General features: G+C 58.9%; 1 protein-coding gene across 3 annotated transcripts in view; it reads right to left on the reverse strand.

Moving 5' to 3' along the window:
• WT1 (WT1 transcription factor) overlaps positions 1 to 17,052 on the reverse strand; it is a 37,634-nt gene extending 20,582 nt beyond the window's left edge. For 2 of the 3 annotated variants that reach the window (XM_080405876.1, XM_080405875.1), the window contains exons 1-4: positions 14,324 to 15,091; positions 10,041 to 10,163; positions 9,721 to 9,823; positions 3,926 to 4,003 (exon numbers count right to left, since the gene is read on the reverse strand). In XM_080405876.1, coding sequence (XP_080262002.1) covers positions 3,926 to 4,003; positions 9,721 to 9,823; positions 10,041 to 10,163; positions 14,324 to 14,714 — 695 coding nt within the window. In that variant the 5' untranslated portion in view covers positions 14,715 to 15,091. Of the gene's footprint in view, positions 1 to 3,925; positions 4,004 to 9,720; positions 9,824 to 10,040; positions 10,164 to 14,323; positions 15,092 to 16,562; positions 16,687 to 16,940 lie in introns of those variants that run through there. The other variant, XM_080405877.1, reaches the window with a different exon arrangement.
• Positions 17,053 to 17,483: the final 431 nt, after the last annotated feature.

Consider the following 17,483-nt stretch of genomic DNA (forward strand, 5'->3'; position numbering starts at 1 on the left):
CTAGACAAATAAGTTTTCACTGTCTTGTTTTAGATGCAATTTTAATAGCGTTTCACAGAGATGATACCTAATTCTCCTTTCAGTGAGGCAGAGCAAACAGCAACAAATACAAATTTCCACAGAACACACTATTTAACACCCAAGCAAAACCAAAAGGGGAAAAAAACAAATTTTGTCTGGTTATAGACTATATTTCAGATGACTACTGGAAATATGGATCAAAAATTTTTACTCAAGCAGCTGAAGAGACAACTATGCAGTATTTCTGTCAAGTCTTGCTGTTGGGTATGCAGCTACACTTCTTGCCTACAGTGCCGTATCATTTCCTGCTTGCTATAAGTTATATCTGTGCCACTTCCATACAGAACTCATCAAAATATCAAGGAGGGGTTTATAGTCATGAGGTCCACCTCTACAATGACACTATGAAGGGAAGCAGTATTTTCCACATTGGACAAATAAGAAAGCAACACAAAAATATCAAAGACAGAAGCTGAAGGGGAAGGTGTCCACTGATGTGGGACGCTCATTTTGAGATGTCTGGGACACAAGTTCTCAGGGTAATAAACAAAGGACCCACTGACTTTCCTGCAAGAGTATAAATCTGATCTCAGCTGCTCCAAACAAGATACCACAAAATGAGGAACAAACCATCTGCAAATAGTCTGAAGAGATAAAATCCAGCCCCACAGTGATGTTCACTGACTTTAACCACGAAGCTTTCCTTTCAGATCCCTGAGGCTGCCAGTTTGTGCGACAGCTCTCGCAGACAAGCCAGCCCTCCCTCTTGTCTACCCAGAGTTCAGAAGGTGACAGAGCAGTTGTGGACAAACAGGCAACACATAATCAACACACGAGCTCCCAAGGCACTGTTCTTCCCTCACACGAGTTACAAGCACAGCTTGGGCATTCAGAGCCTAAGTGACAATCTACAACACAGACTCAGTTCACTTGGACTATGTGGTAGCTGTAGTGGGTTCGCCAGGGATGACAACCTGCAGACAGAAGATCAATTTGGGCCATCAGACCTCCTTTGGTTTGCCAGCAAGTAAAAACATCTAGAATCCATGACTGCAGCCTTTTCTATCTGCTTCCCCGTTTACACCTCTCTCCCCATCCCCTGCCAGGCTATCACGTTGTTGTACTCTGCCAGAGGACAACATCTCTGTACACCTTGTGTGTCTTTCTCTACCACGTAGCACTGGCTGGCCAGGGACTCCACACCCTTTGCTGCGCACCTCTGCTCGTCGCTGAGGCCGTGCCTTCTGCAGTTCCGTAACGCTTACACCTACTGAAAGCACTCAAAGACCAAAACCCACTGAGACAAAGAAAATTCTTGCCCTCAATTCCAATATCCGACATTGAAATACCTGGGAAGGAAAAAAACATTCAGGAAAAAAAAGGTCTTCCAAGGCCTTAAAGCCATAGGCTGAAGCAGGCTCTGAGAAGATAAAATAATTCAATAGCTGAGCTGCCAGGCTCCTCCTTCAGGTCACACACAAACAGGACTGTTGGTAAGCCTGCAGCCCGACAGGAATGGGTATCACAATGAGCGAAAAGGACATGGCTTCGGCCACCTGACAGTATCCCTTGCCAGATTTCAAACTTTTAATCTGGAGTGAGGCGATTCTGGAGCTGGTCAGTCAAATACTGGCAAGAATGTAAACAGCTAAAACCAGAACGCTCTTGGCTAAACTGCTAGATAACTTCAGCGCAGAAGCGGCTAACTACTTCTACCTGAACTGCGTGGCAACAGCTTCATTCCAGCACATTAAACTTATGCTGAACACGAACCCAGAAAGCACGCTGCTGAACTGATCCACTGTCAAGTAAAATGCATGTGACCCCTAAGTTTTATATAACTGTAGAGTCCTTTATTTGCAAAACTTAGCGGTAATGTTTTCTTCCTTCTTGTAACATGCAAAAGTCTTATTGAAGCCAGGAAGAAGTGCTAGGGAGAACTCAAGGCAAGGAGCTAAACAAGGACTGTCATCGTTGGACAGAATCTAGAAGCTCCATATTTCAACAGAAAGATTGCTTCCAAAATTCTTAAATTCCAACTACAAGATTGAGAAAAGTATCTGAAATACTAAACGCCTGGAAATCACTTATGAACAGTTCATACATTTTAAAGATGTAAATCTTGGGAAGAATACCTTATGTTCATGGCAACTGAGATTGGAGGTACTGTGTATTGTAACTCTCAGCCAGAAAAGACAGATAACTATTTTGGCTCGTATTACCAGTGATGAGGCTATGTCTAGCACTGATTTTCCACAGATTCTACAATCTTGGCCTATACCAAAACTTTCAGCTTTGTTTTACCATAGATCATTCATCTTGATTTCTCCCCCCCGCCCCCTTGCATGCATCCTAGGTCACATAGTTTACACTGCTAACAGTCTGACTCCTGGACAAGTAAGAAGCCATTTATTTTGTTCAGTACTCCTTTAATATTTCTATTGTGTCTTTTTTATTTTTTTTTTTATTTATTTTACTGAGTTCCCCAAAGAATAACCTCTTCCTTGCTTTAATAACTTGGACCTCAGTCAAGGTTGATGAGTTTCTCCATTTTGCAGGATATTTTCTTCAGAAGAGACAAAACAGTGTCTAATATTGCAATGACTGATCTTTAAAGGGTACAGTTGAAAGAGGAAATAAAAAAGACTTATAAAAAAACAAGAGTAGGAAATAACCTTTAAAAAGAAAGGATTGGCAGCAAAGACACTGATCGGTACACAACGGTAGGCTCTGGGGATCTTCTCTAACCACGAGAGCTCCTCGACAGATCTCTTCAGGCTCAATTCTGTTGTTCATGTCAATACCGGCAATTTGCGATGCTACTCTCTGTTCCCTCCAGCCTTCACAGGCCACTTGTGAATGAGCTGGAAGCAGCCCCACAGTATTTTTTCCTCCACCACTCTACAGCACTGGACACAAAGCCTGTCTTGGACAAGGTTTTCACATTTATGGACAAGGACATGGTGGCATAGATGGATGCGGGCTTTCCTAGGCTTCCATGTGGGCTTTTCTAGGCTTCCACCATCCGCTTGAGGAGGCTGCACATGCTTCGAGAGAACTTCTCCAAGCCAGCCAGTGCTACCTACCTCGGGCAGGGGACCTCTCATTGCCACTTAGCTGCCCACAGCAGAGCTGGCAACCTTTGGCTTCGCCTCGGCCAAGGCCAAAAGGTGGCTCTTTTGCTCACGGCGGCACTCGTCGGTGACACGAGGCACAGCAGCGCCAGCCTATCCCCGCCGGCCTTACAGGACAGCGGGCGCGGCGGGGACCGGGGCACCGGCGGCTCCGCGCCACCTCCCCGGTTCCTCTCCCTTTGCCCCGGCCCCGGCCGGCAGAGCGGGAGGCCGGGGGCCGCGGGGGCGATGCCCCTCGGGCCGGGGCAGCAGGGGCCGGGGCAGCGGGGGCCGGGGCAGCGGGGGCCGGGGCAGCGGGGGCCGGGGCCGGGCAGCGCCGCCCCCCCAGCGGCCGCCACCCCGGCGGGGCCCCGCGGCGCCTCGGGGCCTTCCTGCCCGCCCAGCGGCAGGAAGCCCCGCGGGGGAGGCGGGCCGGAGCCTCTTCCCGGCAGGTGGGAGGGCGACAATGGCCGGGAGGAAGGAAGCCGGGAGGCGGCAGGGCCGAGACACAGGACGCAGGGCCTGGCGAAGGGAGGGAAAGGGAAGAGGGATGGTGGGAAGGGGCGACAGCTCGAGGAGCGGAGCGCGGAGGGGCCGCAGCTGCCCCGGCCCCTCGCACTGGGCCCGGCACTGCGGGGGCTCACAGGCCGCGGGGCCGCCGTCGAGCTGGGCGGTGGCTGTCCGTGCTGGGGAGCGGGTGCCAGTGGTGAACTAGGGGGGAAAGTCTGCACGGTACTGCAGCTACACCGGGGCAAAAGGTGAAGTAAATAAAAAAGGATAAAGCACCTTACCCCTTCAGTGTGGAGCCCAAGTTCATTTGGTTCCATGTCATGCATTCAAGCTGTGAGGTCATTTGGTACAAATTGTCACTGTTGGGAAAATGCGGAGAATTAGAACTAAAATGACAGCCGTCAAAGAAAAAACAATACATCAAGGCAGCAATATTTGCCTTCGTTATGGTTTTTCAATATATAACAGCAGAAAGTCGATTTATTTTATATAACCCCTTTTACCGACGTATTATCAATTTTTAAAACAGCAAAAGGAAACCAAAGAAAAGAATGGCTATGGGCTGAAAAGTCTCTTTGCATCTGCAAGCCTGTCCATTTGTAAATAGCTGGAAGTGGAGGTGTAAAACTCTTTCCTTACAGAAAAGCAATATCCGATATTGACACACTGAAATTAATGAAACGAATATAGGCACCCCGGCGGGCTAACGAAGCAGATTATTTGTTTTTTAAAAAAGCAAATCTGTTAGCTGTTCTAACCAGGAGTATGAGAGACCACGTGGTTAATGGAGTGAAACAGCTATCGTGACTCGTGATGGATGTTACTACATAGAGGGGCTTGACAAGCAGGAGAAAAATGGAGTGGCCGCGCGATAAGCGCAGCTCCCCGCGGGAACACGCTCCCGCCCCGCCGGCACACACCGCGCCGGGCGGCCAAGGCAGCAGCGCGGCCGCGCAGCGCCGGCCGCGGGCCCCGCCGAGCCCGGCCGAACCCCGCCGAGCCCCGCCCGGCCGGCCCCCCCAAGGGCCGAGGGCTGCCCGCGGAGCCGGCGAGGCCGAGCAGGCGCCCCGGGCCGAGCCGCGGGGCTCCCGGGGCGCAGCTCCCCGCCGCCGCGCAGGCTCGGCCCGCCGGGGGGGGAAGGAGGCGGGAGCCCCCGGGGCTTTCAGCCGCGCTCCGTGATTGATGCCCGGGAACAGCCGCTCACAATAAGCGCGAGTCTCCCCGTTGATTAATTGCACCTAAATTCGCTGGACTTGTGCGGTGAATTTATATCGTTCTGTTATTAAAGAGGGTATTTTTTTGTTCTTATTCGTTTTCTTCGTGGCAGGTAGAAGAGACCTAAAAAAGTCAGATTCCAGTGGGAAGCTTTTGCATATAAAACCAAATTAAGTGACTTCAATCTCGAAGTATGCGTAATATCATTTGTCAGTATCACTGGACACTATTATTCATTAGTGTGTCTGAAGTGCTATTATGCTACTACAATGTCCTGCATATCAGCTCAGGAATTGTTAAACTCTCCCGCAGTTTCCCCATTCGCAACAGCAGTCCGTGCTGGTCTGTGCCAACTACGTTTTGCAATTCCACGAATTCTTCCTGTAATGCTGCTGTAATTAATTCCTCCAGGACCCTGATTTTTATTAGAAGTGCCCGCCCGATGCATTTACAGCAGGAGATTTCCCTTTAACTTTCTTTCGCTTGACAGTTCATTTATAAGAGCCTCCCCCACAATATCCACTTTTCCCCCTCCTTTGCTTTTTCATAAAGCAATACACTCATTCATCTTGTCACTAGCTCGCAGCCACTGTACCGCCTGCCGCCGGTGGGTGACAGCGTCCCAGACCAGCCGCCCCGAGCCCGGGCCGGTGCCCAGCGGCGCGGTGCAGCTCCCCGTCCGCACCTCCTGCTGCCCGCCCCGGCACGCAGCGCTGTGCTCCCGGGGCTGCGGCTCCCGCAGCGGCGGAGCCCGGGCCGGCCCCAACCTCGGAGGGAGCCAGCGGGGGCTCGGCCGGGCTGCGCGTCCTCCGAGGCGCTGCGAGCGGGGGCGAGAGCAGCCGCTCCGGCCGCTCAGTCCCGCTTGGCCGCGGCCGGGGCCTCTGGCTCAAGCGGCCACGCGGCCCTCGCACCCCCCTCGCCCTCCCGCTGCGGTTGCGGCGGGGCAGGAGCGGGGGCAGGCAGTGCGGGGGGGAGCGGGCGCCGGCCGCGGCACCCCACGCCAGCCCGGCTCGGCCCCACGCCAGCCCGGCTCGGCACCCCACGCCAGCCCGGGCTGCGACCCCACGCCAGCCCGGTTCAGATCCACGCCAGCCCGGGCTCAGCACCCCAAAAGCACCCCACCCCAGCCCGGCTCGGCACCCCACGCCAGCCCGGCTCAGACCCACGCGAGCCCGGGACGGAGCCGAGCAGGGCGCGTTGCAGCGGCGCGACGTGGGGGGACGGAGCCGTTTGACTCGCGGCCCCGGGAGCGGACTCCCGCGGGATGCGCTGCGGCCCCTCGGCACGCCCGGGCGGGCTATGCCCCTGCCCTGGGAGGGCACCCCCACCCCCCTCCGAAGCGTTGCAGAGGGGGTGCGCGTGATCCCTGCCGCCGGCAGCGGCCAAGGACAGAAGCAGGAGAAGCACCTTTCCTGCGGAGGTGCTGAGCCCGGGGCCCTGCGGCTTGTACCTCGGGAAGCGGGGCTGCCCGGGCTGTGCCAAGCCGTGCTGAGGCGGCCCTGGGACGGCGGCAGGTGGGCCCCGGTAAAAGCAGAGTCAGGCACGTATGCCCGGGGGCCGTCGGGCACCAACGCAGGCTTAAACATCTCGCATCTGACAAGTGACAGAGAACAGGGCATCCCTAACTCCGTTTACACCTCGCCACGGTCGACTATTGACAGTACCGTCCGATGATCTCATGGAATTAACAGCTCCTCTCCAAATCTCGGCTTTGGATGAGGTTTGAATGATCAGAAGGAGAGCGGGGTCTCCGGGGATATGCCTGCACCGATTCCAATCTGAATCCTTGGCCCTCCAAACGGCCACAAAGACGACGCTAAAAATAACTTATTTTCATTACAGAGATGCTTTTAAAGAGAAACGAGAGGAAGGGGGGGGAACGTTCCTACAACGGGGATTAATGTAAGTTGGAGTGGAATAAAAGGAAGTCAACGCTGAGCAAAAAGGGAACTTAAAAGGAAACCAGTAGTAGATCATATAGAGTTTGTTTTGGCCTGCATTGCAGTATTGCCGAGTTCTTGACCTCTGCACAGAAAGAGCTATAATCTGAACCAAGACTCCTCCACTTTTAAAGTCTTTGTAAGTGTGACTCACAGTAAATTTTCAACATCGAGCATGTTTACTACATTAAACAGCGCGAGGTAGAAAAGTTCACATCACCATTTTAATGGACCCACAAATGCTAGTCATCTAGTGCACACTTGCAATCTGTGCGGGTTTGTCATCCATGTCCAGCTATCAACAACAGGCGCAGTACTCCTTGGCAGAGGAACGGGCTGCGCTATAAACACAGCGAGTAGTTGCCGAGGCGAGAGATTTCCGAGATACTTTTGCTTCCAGTGTAAGAATTACGATCTTTTAGCCATTTCTTCCAAGCTGTTGCCTTCCCGACGGCTTTGCCGTGGCCCGGGAGAGAAGGCACGGCAGCTGCGCGCTGCATCGGGGCGGCACCGCCGGGGTGGGCGCAGTCCCTTGCGCGCCCCGCGCAGCGGCCGCCCATGGGCGCAGGGAGGCGCGCAGCGGGCACGGGCACGGCGGCGGGCAGCCTCACCGCCCCATCCCTGCCGATGAGGCAACCGAGCCACCGGTCGTCAAAGCACAGCCGGCAAACTCCACCTGAGCCGCGAAAAGCAAAACAAACCTTCGCAAAGGAGGTGCGGAATAAATACGGTCTTTAAAAAAAAAAAAAAAAAAAGTAACGATTTCGCCATATCAATATAAATATGGATAAAGACAGTGCGGTCGGTTTCCAGGCCGTTGGGGATGCGGCTAATGAGTCATGTCCGTTTCTGTACCGTAACTGCTCATCCACCGCCGTGACAACACTTTCTAGGAAGCACACTTGTGTAGCGGGAACCCCGGTGTTCCCAGGTGCTGTGGAAGGTGTGCGGGGGGACAGGGGAGGCCGTACCGAGCCCACCCACCCGTTCAGGCTTAGATGCAGGCACAGGCTTTGCACAGCTGCCCTCGACGTGGAACAAGTTCTGCCCTGATTTACACCCCCGCACATCAGTACGGGCTCGCGTGAGGTTTAAGGGCTTAAACCCTGATCCCACCGCAGCAGGCAGTAAACCTCCCAGGGAGCGGAGCGGTATCAGGGCTCGGCTCGGGGAGAAACAGGCTCCGCAGCGCTGCTCGTGCGCGCCGGGCTCCACGCCCCGGAGCTGGGCGGGAGGTGGCGGCGGCGGGGCGATGCCAGGCTGGGCTCACCCCCCCACACACCCCCGGGGCACCTGGAGGTGGGAGCTCTCGGCAGAAGCAGCGGCTTCCGACGGGGATCGCACCTCCCCGGCCCGGGTCGCACCGCTCACCGCACAAACGGGCAGGGCCGGCGCGGGACGGGTCGCCCGCCGTGCCCCCGCCTCCACCGGCGGCCCCGGCAGGGCGGCAGGGGCGAGCCCCGCGGGCTGTGGGGCTGGGGAGAGCGGTGGCTCCGAGCTGCACTCCCCTAGCCTCCCTACACACCGTATTTATAGATTTCCCTACGAGGCGAGCAATCTCTGTCACTTCAGCGCAGGAGTTCGCCCCGCCAATTATTCTGCGAGCTAATCTCTCTGGATAGGCTTCTTTCCTTCCTTCATTACCTCATTCCCTCCTTCCCTTGACGTCAACTCACGTTCATTAGCAAAGTGGCTTCTGGAAGTGACAGAATTTTGTTGTCCCACGTCCAGTGTTGATTAATCAGAGATGATATAACTGGCCTACGAGAGGAGCCGCTCACAGCTTCCTTCGTGCAGGCATATTGTTTTGTATGCAAGAGTTACTTAGCAACTCCAAGATATGGGAGAGGCTCCAAGTTCACAAAAAGTTGAGGAATAAATTTTGGGGAACTTCTTTGCTCACTAAAGACGTTGTAAAACTGCAAGAGACACGCCCGGCCTCTGTGCCAGACCAAAGAAAACGGGAAGCCGTGCTTGCCATGGACCTGTCTGTTGGCAAAGAGCGTTTGTGCTTCCAACAAAGCTCCAGATGCACCTTTCTCCCGGCACGGAAATCCGATAGGTTTATTGTCTCGTTTTCAATAAATAACCTCCTTGCAGGCCAGTCCCTGTCGCTCCTGGGAGCCATTGGAAGGGCAAAACAAAGCCCCTGGACAGAGTCGAGTTTTCATTGCCTGTACCATGCTCTGCCCATCGTGCTTGCGCACCGCTGAGCAGTCCTGCACCTTCCCAGCCTCGGAGAAGAGCGGCTGGGGAGATCACCAGCACCGAAGGCACAGGGGCAGGGGCCAACCGGTGCACCTTGCAGGTCGGATCCTACAGCCAGGGTGGACGCCCTGCGCTTCGCAGCCTGAGCCAGGGCGGAGGGGATGGGTGCGGTGTGGGGGTGCTGGGGAGGGGCAGTGAGGGATGCTCTGGAGCGGGGTTTGGGGCAGGCTCTGCTGGTGGAGCCCCACAGCTGGGCTCTGCTGGCCGCCGTGGGCACCCGTCCTTGGCGTGGATGAGGGAAAATCCCAAACCCTTCGCACCAGAGGGTTCCAGGACTGGTATGTGCCAGGGAGGCCGGGCAGTCTGGCTCCTGCTTCCCAAAGGTGACCAGCACCTGCGGCCAGGGAGCAGCTCCCCCAAGTTTATACAACTAGGCCCGGGGCAGAGGGTGCAGAATCTTTTTCTGGTTTTGTGGTGTTTGTTTTTTTTTTTGTTGGGTGGGTGGATTGGGCTTTTTGGTTTGGTTTTGTTGTTGTTGTTGTTGGTTGTTTGGGGTTTTTCTACGTGTGAATCTATTTTTCTTTTGAGAAAGGAAAAAATATCTGTTTCCTTGCAGAAAGGAGAAAGCTGAACGGCATGCGGGGGAGAGACCATGTCCGAGCAACAACCCGCGCAAAAGGAGGCCAGGCAGAGCTCCCTGCCGGCGGAGGTACCTGTTGTAGGGGTTCCGCAGGAGCAGGGCCTGACTGCCCGTGCAGCTGTCAGTGGGGGTGTGACAACCATACACCGGGGGTGGCACCGAGTACTGCTGGTCCCCTGTGGAGAAAGCGGCAAAGAGTTAGCCCCTGTGGCCACCGGCTGGTCCCGCGCCCTGTGCTGCAAGGGGGCTGCAGGGTCCCGGGTCCCAGAGTTTCGGCAGCTCCAGCCCCGTGCCAGGCTTGCCGGGGCAGGGGAGGCGCAGTGGCACGACTCCGGAGTCATTCCAGATTGCCACCAGCGCCCTTTGGGACGGGCCCGCGGAGGCTGCAGTTACCTAGGGAGGGCTGCTGGCTGATGGGGTCCTCGTGTTTGAAGGAGTGGTTTGTAAACTGCGCGGCGTGGTGAGACGGCGTGTGGCCGTAGCTTGGGGTCCCGTCAAACGCCACGGTGCCATAACCTGCCGGAGAGACCACAGCGGGGTTAGGAGGTGCCACCAGCTTCCCACCAAACCCCTTCGAGCAGGCGACAGGAGCCGCAGGTCCCCACCGCCATGCACCCACGGCACCGCAATACTTCGCACTTATCGCACCAGGTGGATCTGCCCCCGCTGCTGCTGCCCACGGCGAGGGAAAAACCACGGCCAGGCTGTGCCCCTTCCGTGGCTCCCCCCCCGCCCCCCCCGCACAGGCACCTCGTAGGGCTGCGGGCACGGGGCGGGGGGAGCCCCCCGGGACCCCCCCGGGCAGCTCCGGGCCGGGCAGCCCGCTCCGAGGGGCGGACAGTCGGAAGTCTCATTCGTGTTTAAAGAGAACAGATCGGCTTCGGTAATAAAAAGGATGTTTTCATTAATTGTTGTTCATATTAAAGAGGAAGATTCCCATCTGCTCAGCGTACTCCTCTGCCGTTTCCAATTTAGAAGTTACCCTTTAATCTTTCCTTTTTTTTTTTTTTTTTTAAGAGCCGCTTTCTGAAGAGTCTGCAATAAAGAGGCGGAATGTTACATGCAAAAATAAAAACTCCTCCTTTCAGCGAAAACTGCTCTCCAAAATAATAAACAGGCTATTTTGTTTCCTACGTCGAGCAGATTCAGATGGAAAGAGACCACCTCTGCTGACCCCGGGCCGCCACGAAATCGTAAATCAGGTGCTTGGACACCAACTTTCATTAATGACTTGGAGCTGGCTAAACAACTTCAGCTAAAAAAGTAATTACAAAGTAATATTATCTCAGAGGCTTCTCGGCTCATCAGCATTTACCCCGAGAACCAAGCTGCTCCGAGAGCCACTCTTCCAAAAAACCAAAACAAAAGTCCGACGCGGGCTGGGAAAAGAAACCCAAGGGGCAACGAGCACCCCCTCCCTCACCCCCCCTCTCTCTTAACCCGCTTATTCCAGCACGGGCACACACACACACACACACACACAGCCCCGTCTGGATGGGGCGTGTAGCCGGGGGGGGATTTTGTTAGTCGAGGGGGAGCACTCGGGGCTGTTTGCAGGCTCCTTTCAGTTCCCTTCGGTGCCAGGTCTCTGCTTCACCCCCGCCGGTCGGTGATCACGGGGGGCGGGGGGGGGTGGGTGTCAGAGAGGACAGAGTGGGGGGGCAGCAAAGGGATCCGACTGTTGCTTCTCTATTTTATTCTCTCTGCAGACAGCCTGGATCCAGGGACATTACAGGACTTAATTAACAACCTACGGGGTTGCGCGGGAGAAGTGAAGCGAGCGACGGGGAGGGAAAAAAGTAATCCAGAAGACTTTGAAACCTTCACCTTCGCGATGATTTTAAGCTGGCCCTGAGACTGCCGGGGCTGGACTGCCTTGTCCCCGGCCAAGTCCCTCTCACATCCCCCTCGTCCTAGGAGCAGAGCTCCTTTCCCGGCGATGGGAGCAGCGTTGACAGGCCGGTACCTTACGGGCTCCCATCCCACAGCTGTTTCTCGCTCCTTATCTCCTCCCTTAGCCCTCAGGGTAGAGGATCAACCTTCAACTCCCTTTTCCCCCATTTCCCTCTGCCTCATTTTTTAACTTGCAGAAAACAGACACTTTCTACGTTGCTTCTGGCCCGGCGCAGACTTGCGGTGACCTTCAAAACGCAGCTCGGAGCAGAACGAGGTTTTGGCCACATTTTCCGGTGTTGCCTGACCCAAAGCTTCAGGAATGTGATAAGAAAGTTGAGTTCTGAACCGAGCTGCCGATAGCGAGGTCTCTTTAATTAGGGCGTTATCAGAGCCAGGCCTGATTAAAATGTGCTGAAAATAATTGAAAGTTGTACATCTGCTGGAGAATGGGGCGTGCTGGGGGCATCCAGTTGTTGGAGGAGCCCAGCTGGATGAAAGAGACAAGCGAGGGAGAAGAAAATTGGGCTGAGGTTTCAAAGCCTTAGTTTCCTAACCCCCACCCCATCCCAAACTTGGTAGAAATGTCATCGCAGAGCCAAGGTAGTGTCTTTCCCACGGTCGGAGGAACCGGCTAAAAAAAAAAAAGAAATAGCAGTTCAACCTTGAGAAGAGCCAAAGCAAGAACATTTTATCCATCCACGAAAAAGAAAAAAAAAAAAAGTGCAAACAAACACCCTTTGCCGAATTCCTTCTTGCCGAAGGAGCCCGCTGCGTGTCGCCGAAAATAGTTGTGGCTAAGGCAGCGCTGCCTGGGCGGGGAGGAAGCCCCGAGCTGAAGGCCACCCCCGTCCGCGGCCAGCCCGCTCGGCCCGGCGGAGCACGGCAGCCAGCCGGGCCACCGGCCCCGCTCCCCGCCGCCGCCTTCCCCGGGCTCCGGCAGGGCGGCGGGCCGGCCGAGCGCGGCCGGGGCGGTGTGAGGCCGCCGGGCACAGGTGTATGCGCAGGGCTGGCGGGGCCGCAGCCGAGCAGGGCCCGCACGGCGTCGCAGCCCCAGTGCAGCCCGGGCCGGGCTCCGCGGCTCGGTGCGATACCGGCTCCGTGCCCCTTTGCGGCGGCTACACGCGGACGGCAGGGTGGCGCGGCTGCTCTGCCTCCCGCCCGGCCGCTCACCCACCCAGGGCTGCGTCCATCTCCCTCACCCTCCTCTCCACCTTCTCCTCGCTCTTTCGGCCCAGCTGCCAGTTCTCTCCCACACATAACCCCCTTCCAGATGCCCCCGCAGAACCCCCTGGCCTGGCACGGCCTGTCTGTGCGAGGCCGCCCCCGCCGCTGGGAGCCTGGGGCTGCCCGGGGCGTGCAGCGGGTGCGGGGCCTCGCCGCCCCCGAGCCCCAGGGACGCGCCGGTCCTTCCTAGGGCACGGCCCCGTGCCCCGCTCCGCAGCGTCCGACGTTAGAGCCCGGCGCCGGGGGCCGAAGCAGCGGGGCGGTGGCACCGGGACCGCGGCCCGGCGCTGCCCGGGGGAGGCCCGTGCGCGGCCGCGCTGCTGAACCGCCGCTTCCCCTCCGCCGCCGCCGTCTCCCCTCTCGGCAAACCTCGCCCCGGGCCGCCTCGCCGGCCTCGGGGCACCCCTCGGCGGCTACCACAGAGCTAGCCCGGCCGGCCTGGGCCGCCGCTCTGGCCCCTCGCCCTGCCTCCCTTCGCCGGCCGCCACAGAGCCGGGGCCGCCGACCCCAGCCCCTCCCTGTGGGCAGGGGGCTGCCCTCCGCGCCGCACAGCAGCCCGAGCCGCGGGCAGGGCGCCGACGACCCCGCACCAAAAGCGGCGAGCCCACGGCGAGCCGTTCCGCTCGGGCCGAGCCACGCCACCCTCTGCCGCTGCCCTGTCCCCCGAGTCTCGGGGCCGCGACGGCCCGACTCCCCCTCGGCCAGACACCCCCGGCGCCTCGGAGTGCGGGGCAGGCGCCCGGCAGCCCGCGGCTCCGGCGCTGGCTGAAGGAGGGGGAACAAGACCCAAAAGGTCTCGGGCGAGCTCTCCGCACGCTCGCCCCCTTCCCCTTCTTCCTCGCGTTTGCACCAGCAGATGTTTACACTGCAGCCGCTGGAAGAAAAACGATTAAGACGCTGATCCCCGGTGCCACACGCAGGGGATGACCCATCGGCCGGTCGTGCAGCCCACGGGAATCTCTCAGGGCGGTGCGAACAGCGGGGGCCGCTGCCAGCTGCAGCGCAGCCCGTCCTGGCCACGGGGATGCTGGGGGGGAGCTACGCGGCGCCCCTGTTTGCCTAGCCCGGCCGGGGGCATTCAGAGCTCCCCAGGCTAATTCGACAAGGGACTTGAACACACTGACGTGCGGGGAGCGGTTTTCGGATTCAGGAGGCGGTTCGGAGGTACACCCCCCACCCCGCCACCGTCTGTGCAGGGAATTGTCTCGGAGCACCGGCCCCATCTCCATCCCAGGGCTTGCGCCGTCCCCGGCCTGAACAAACTTTTGCGAAGCGAGAGGCTGCTCCAGCCCGGGGAGGGAGACGGGGGGCTCCAGCCCACCTGGCAGAGCCGACCGCTGCCCCGCCGGGGGGTGGGGGTAAGCAGCAACTCGTGGCTCCTAAACCCCCCCCCGCAGCGACGCGACAGGGAGAGGAGGCACGGAAGGGCTGGCTCGCCTGACCCTGCCCGGCCGCTGCCGGGAAAGGCCGGGTTTGCTGTTTACATCGGGTTCGGCGGACCCTCCGGGGGCCGCCCCCCGCCCCGACCCCGGGGCGCCCGGCGGCGCTGCCCTTACCCTGGTTGCGGATCGCTTGCTGGCTCTCCAAGCAGTTGGGCAGGTAGGGCCCGTTGGGGAACATCCGAGCCTGGCCGGAGGGCGGCTGGCTGGGCGGCGGGGCGCCGAAGGGCCCGTAGCGGCAAGCCCCGGCCGTGCCCGTGAACTGGCCGGAGAAGTGGACGGTGAAGGCGCTCAGGTATTGCTCCTCGTGCGGGTCCGATCCGTTCCAGCTCGGCTCCTGCTTGATGAAGGAGTGCGGCCCCAGTGAGCCGTAGGAGGCCCCCGGGGGGAAGTCCAGGACGGGAGCCCACTGCGCCGCGCTGCTCACCGGCATGGTGCAGTTGCTGTTACCCGGCAAGGAGGGCACGGAGGGCAGCAGCGCGTTGAGATCTCGGACATCGGAGCTCATCTGCTCGCAGACCTTCTGCCTGCCGCCGGGCAGCCAGTCTCCCCCCGGGCCGCACTTGTTCCAGGACACCTGGCCCCTGCCCGCCAAGCCGGAGGCCGGCTCCGGCTGCAGGCACCAGGCTGGCGAGCTCAGCCCTTTGGGGGAAGTTTGCTCCGCCACGCAGCTCCCCGGGTCCAGCCCTGCGGGAGCCGGCAACAGCGACAGGGAAAGGTTGTTCTCCAGGATCGCCTCCGGGGTTGCGCCCGCTGGCAGCGCAGGGCAGGGCGGCGTGCGCGGCTTGTCCGCCTGTGCTTGTGTCTGTCTGTCTGCGCCTGTGGCCGTCTGTCCGGGCTAGGGGGGCACAGCCACCTCGCACGCCTCACCTCGGATGCCTGCTCACCCTCAACTTTGCAAAGCTCAAATAGAGGCGCTTGCAGGGGAGGAGGAGTCAGCCAGGCCGATCCTCCATTCACACAACCTCCGCCGAGGGGCTGCCCACAGCCCGCTCTGCTGAACCCAGCCGGACCAGACACGCGGGCGGGGAGGGGGGGGGAGGAGGTGGGAGACAAGGAGAGCCGGGGATGGAGGGGGAGAGGTTACTGTGGGAGAATATATCTCCCCTACACATCACTCCCACCCTGCTTCTGGTGCAAGCGCCACTAAATCTCACCCTAACATCCCTTCGGCTTTAGGAGAGGCTGGCGAGACTGTTAGAGGGATCCAGGTGGCCAGTAAGTACGTGCTGGGAGACTTCCCCGCCAGCTCCGTGCATGTCCGCGGGGACTCCCGAGGGCGGCAGGGTCGCCTCCGCCCTTGCAGGAGCCAGGGGAAGTGACCCAGCCCGGGGCGGGCGGCCCCCGTCCCTGCGAGGGGAAAGTGGCTTTCCAGGTGCCTCTCCCGCCATGGGAGGAACCCGCGTGTCCCCGGGGGTCCGGGCTGCCTGCCCCCGCCTCCGCCTCGCACACCGAGCGCTCCCTGTGCCGGGCCGCGGCACGCCGCTCAGAGCCGGCCGTGCCAGGGTACCGGGGGCTCCGCCGGCGAGGGGAGGGGCGGGAGCCCTTTGCAAGGGGCCCGGCGCCGGCGTGGGCCCCCTCCCAGCTCCGTGCCTCCGACCTGCCCGTGCGTGAGGGGGAAGGAAGCGGCTGGGCAGGCGGGGGAGGATCGCAGGGCCGTAAGCAACCTGCTTTAGGGAGATCCACCTGGCACTGCTCCTGCGGAGCCCCGGACCATCTCTTCCCTCCCCAGCCTCCTGGACAGCAGGTCCCCAAGCGCACATCCCGGGGGCGGCGACGGGAGAGCCCCTGATGGCGTCTTACACGTTATTCCCGGACGGTCCGTCCAGGCGGCACGGCGGGTTTCGGGTGGGCCCTGGCAGCGTCCCTGAATGGGATGCCCTGATTTTGGCGGTGCGGGAGCCCTGCTAGACCGGCTGCCCTGGTAGGACGCCCCGGGGAGGGCGGCAGAGCCCCGCAGGACGTGGCGGTACCTGCCGGCACCGGGGGCAGAAGCAAGCCCGCAGCCCCCCCCTCCGCCCCCGCGGGGGACGCTCTCACAGAACGCGACAAGAGGGATCCTACCGTCTTTCTTCAAAACTAATTAATAATCAGTGGGGGTGGCGGTGGTGGGTGCTTCTGCGTGCACGTGTGGGACCGCACCTGGCAGCTGCGGCCGCTCGGGGGGTGGTGCGGGGGCAGCGCGGCGGTCCCGCTCCCCCGCGCATCCCCACCGCCACCGGCCGCTGTTGGAGTGGCGGCTCCGCAACGCGGCGCCGGGGCCATGGGTGCCCCCAGCAGCCCCCGGCGCACCCTCCCCGGCCGCCTCAGCCTCCCCTTGCAGCCAAGCCATAAACGAAACGCCATGAGCATTTACCTGCCGCTGGAAAGACCGAGCCCGATGTCCTCCCGGTGACAATTTACATTCCTCCTCAGACATTAAAGATTAGCGTAAGCGTTGCCGATCTTGAAACGCTGTTTTCAAATGCAAGGGGCAAATGCTACAACAAAAGAAATTAAAATAGGTCGTTGTTAGAGCAGCCAAGTATTTCATTTTCTCTTTACACTCTTTAACCAAAACGGTCTGGTTTTGTTATTAGTGAAATTACTTAAATTTTCACAAACTTTCTTCAGAGAATTCCATTTAAGATCGCTTTTAATGTGTAGATCTATTTGTTACGGAAATCTACGTGTAACGTAAGAGCGAAAGATTTGTTGTTTGTCTTTGCCGGTATTAAAGATCGTCTGAGCTTACAGGATCTGCCGCTTGTGCCGAGTATACGCAAACTAAACCGCTCTCGGACGCCGTTTGCGAGCGCAGCCCGTGCCGGTGCGGAGGGAAAGCGCTGCCCGCGCTGGCACCGCCGGCTCCGGCTGCTCCCGCTCCCGCTCTCGTCCCGCTCCCGCGCCGGGGCTCCCCGCATCCGCATCGCCCCCTGCCCTTCCCCCCGCGCGGGCCGTGCGGAGCCGGGGAGGGGGGCTGCTGCTGGATTTGCCCATTTCTGGGAGGGACCGACACCTGAGGTCGGTCCTTTTCATCTCCGGCTCTAAGGTGGACAACGTAGGTATTGAAACAAGTCTTTGGCCAGCCTGGGCGGAGTATTTAATTTCCCGAGAAAACTTAGACCTCTCCTAATACAAACAGAAAAAGCCCTTCCCCCAGCGGACTATTTTTCGAAGTAGCGTGGGGTTTTTTCTTTGCTCAAAATAACCTAGCTTGATAAATCTTCTTGAAAGGGAAAGATGTTTTCTTGATCACTTAGGTCTGCGTTATTCCACCTGGGAAGAACTGCCGAAG

Source organism: Falco punctatus (genome assembly GCF_963210335.1).
Source record: "Falco punctatus genome assembly, chromosome: 10".
NCBI lineage: Eukaryota > Metazoa > Chordata > Aves > Falconiformes > Falconidae > Falco > Falco punctatus.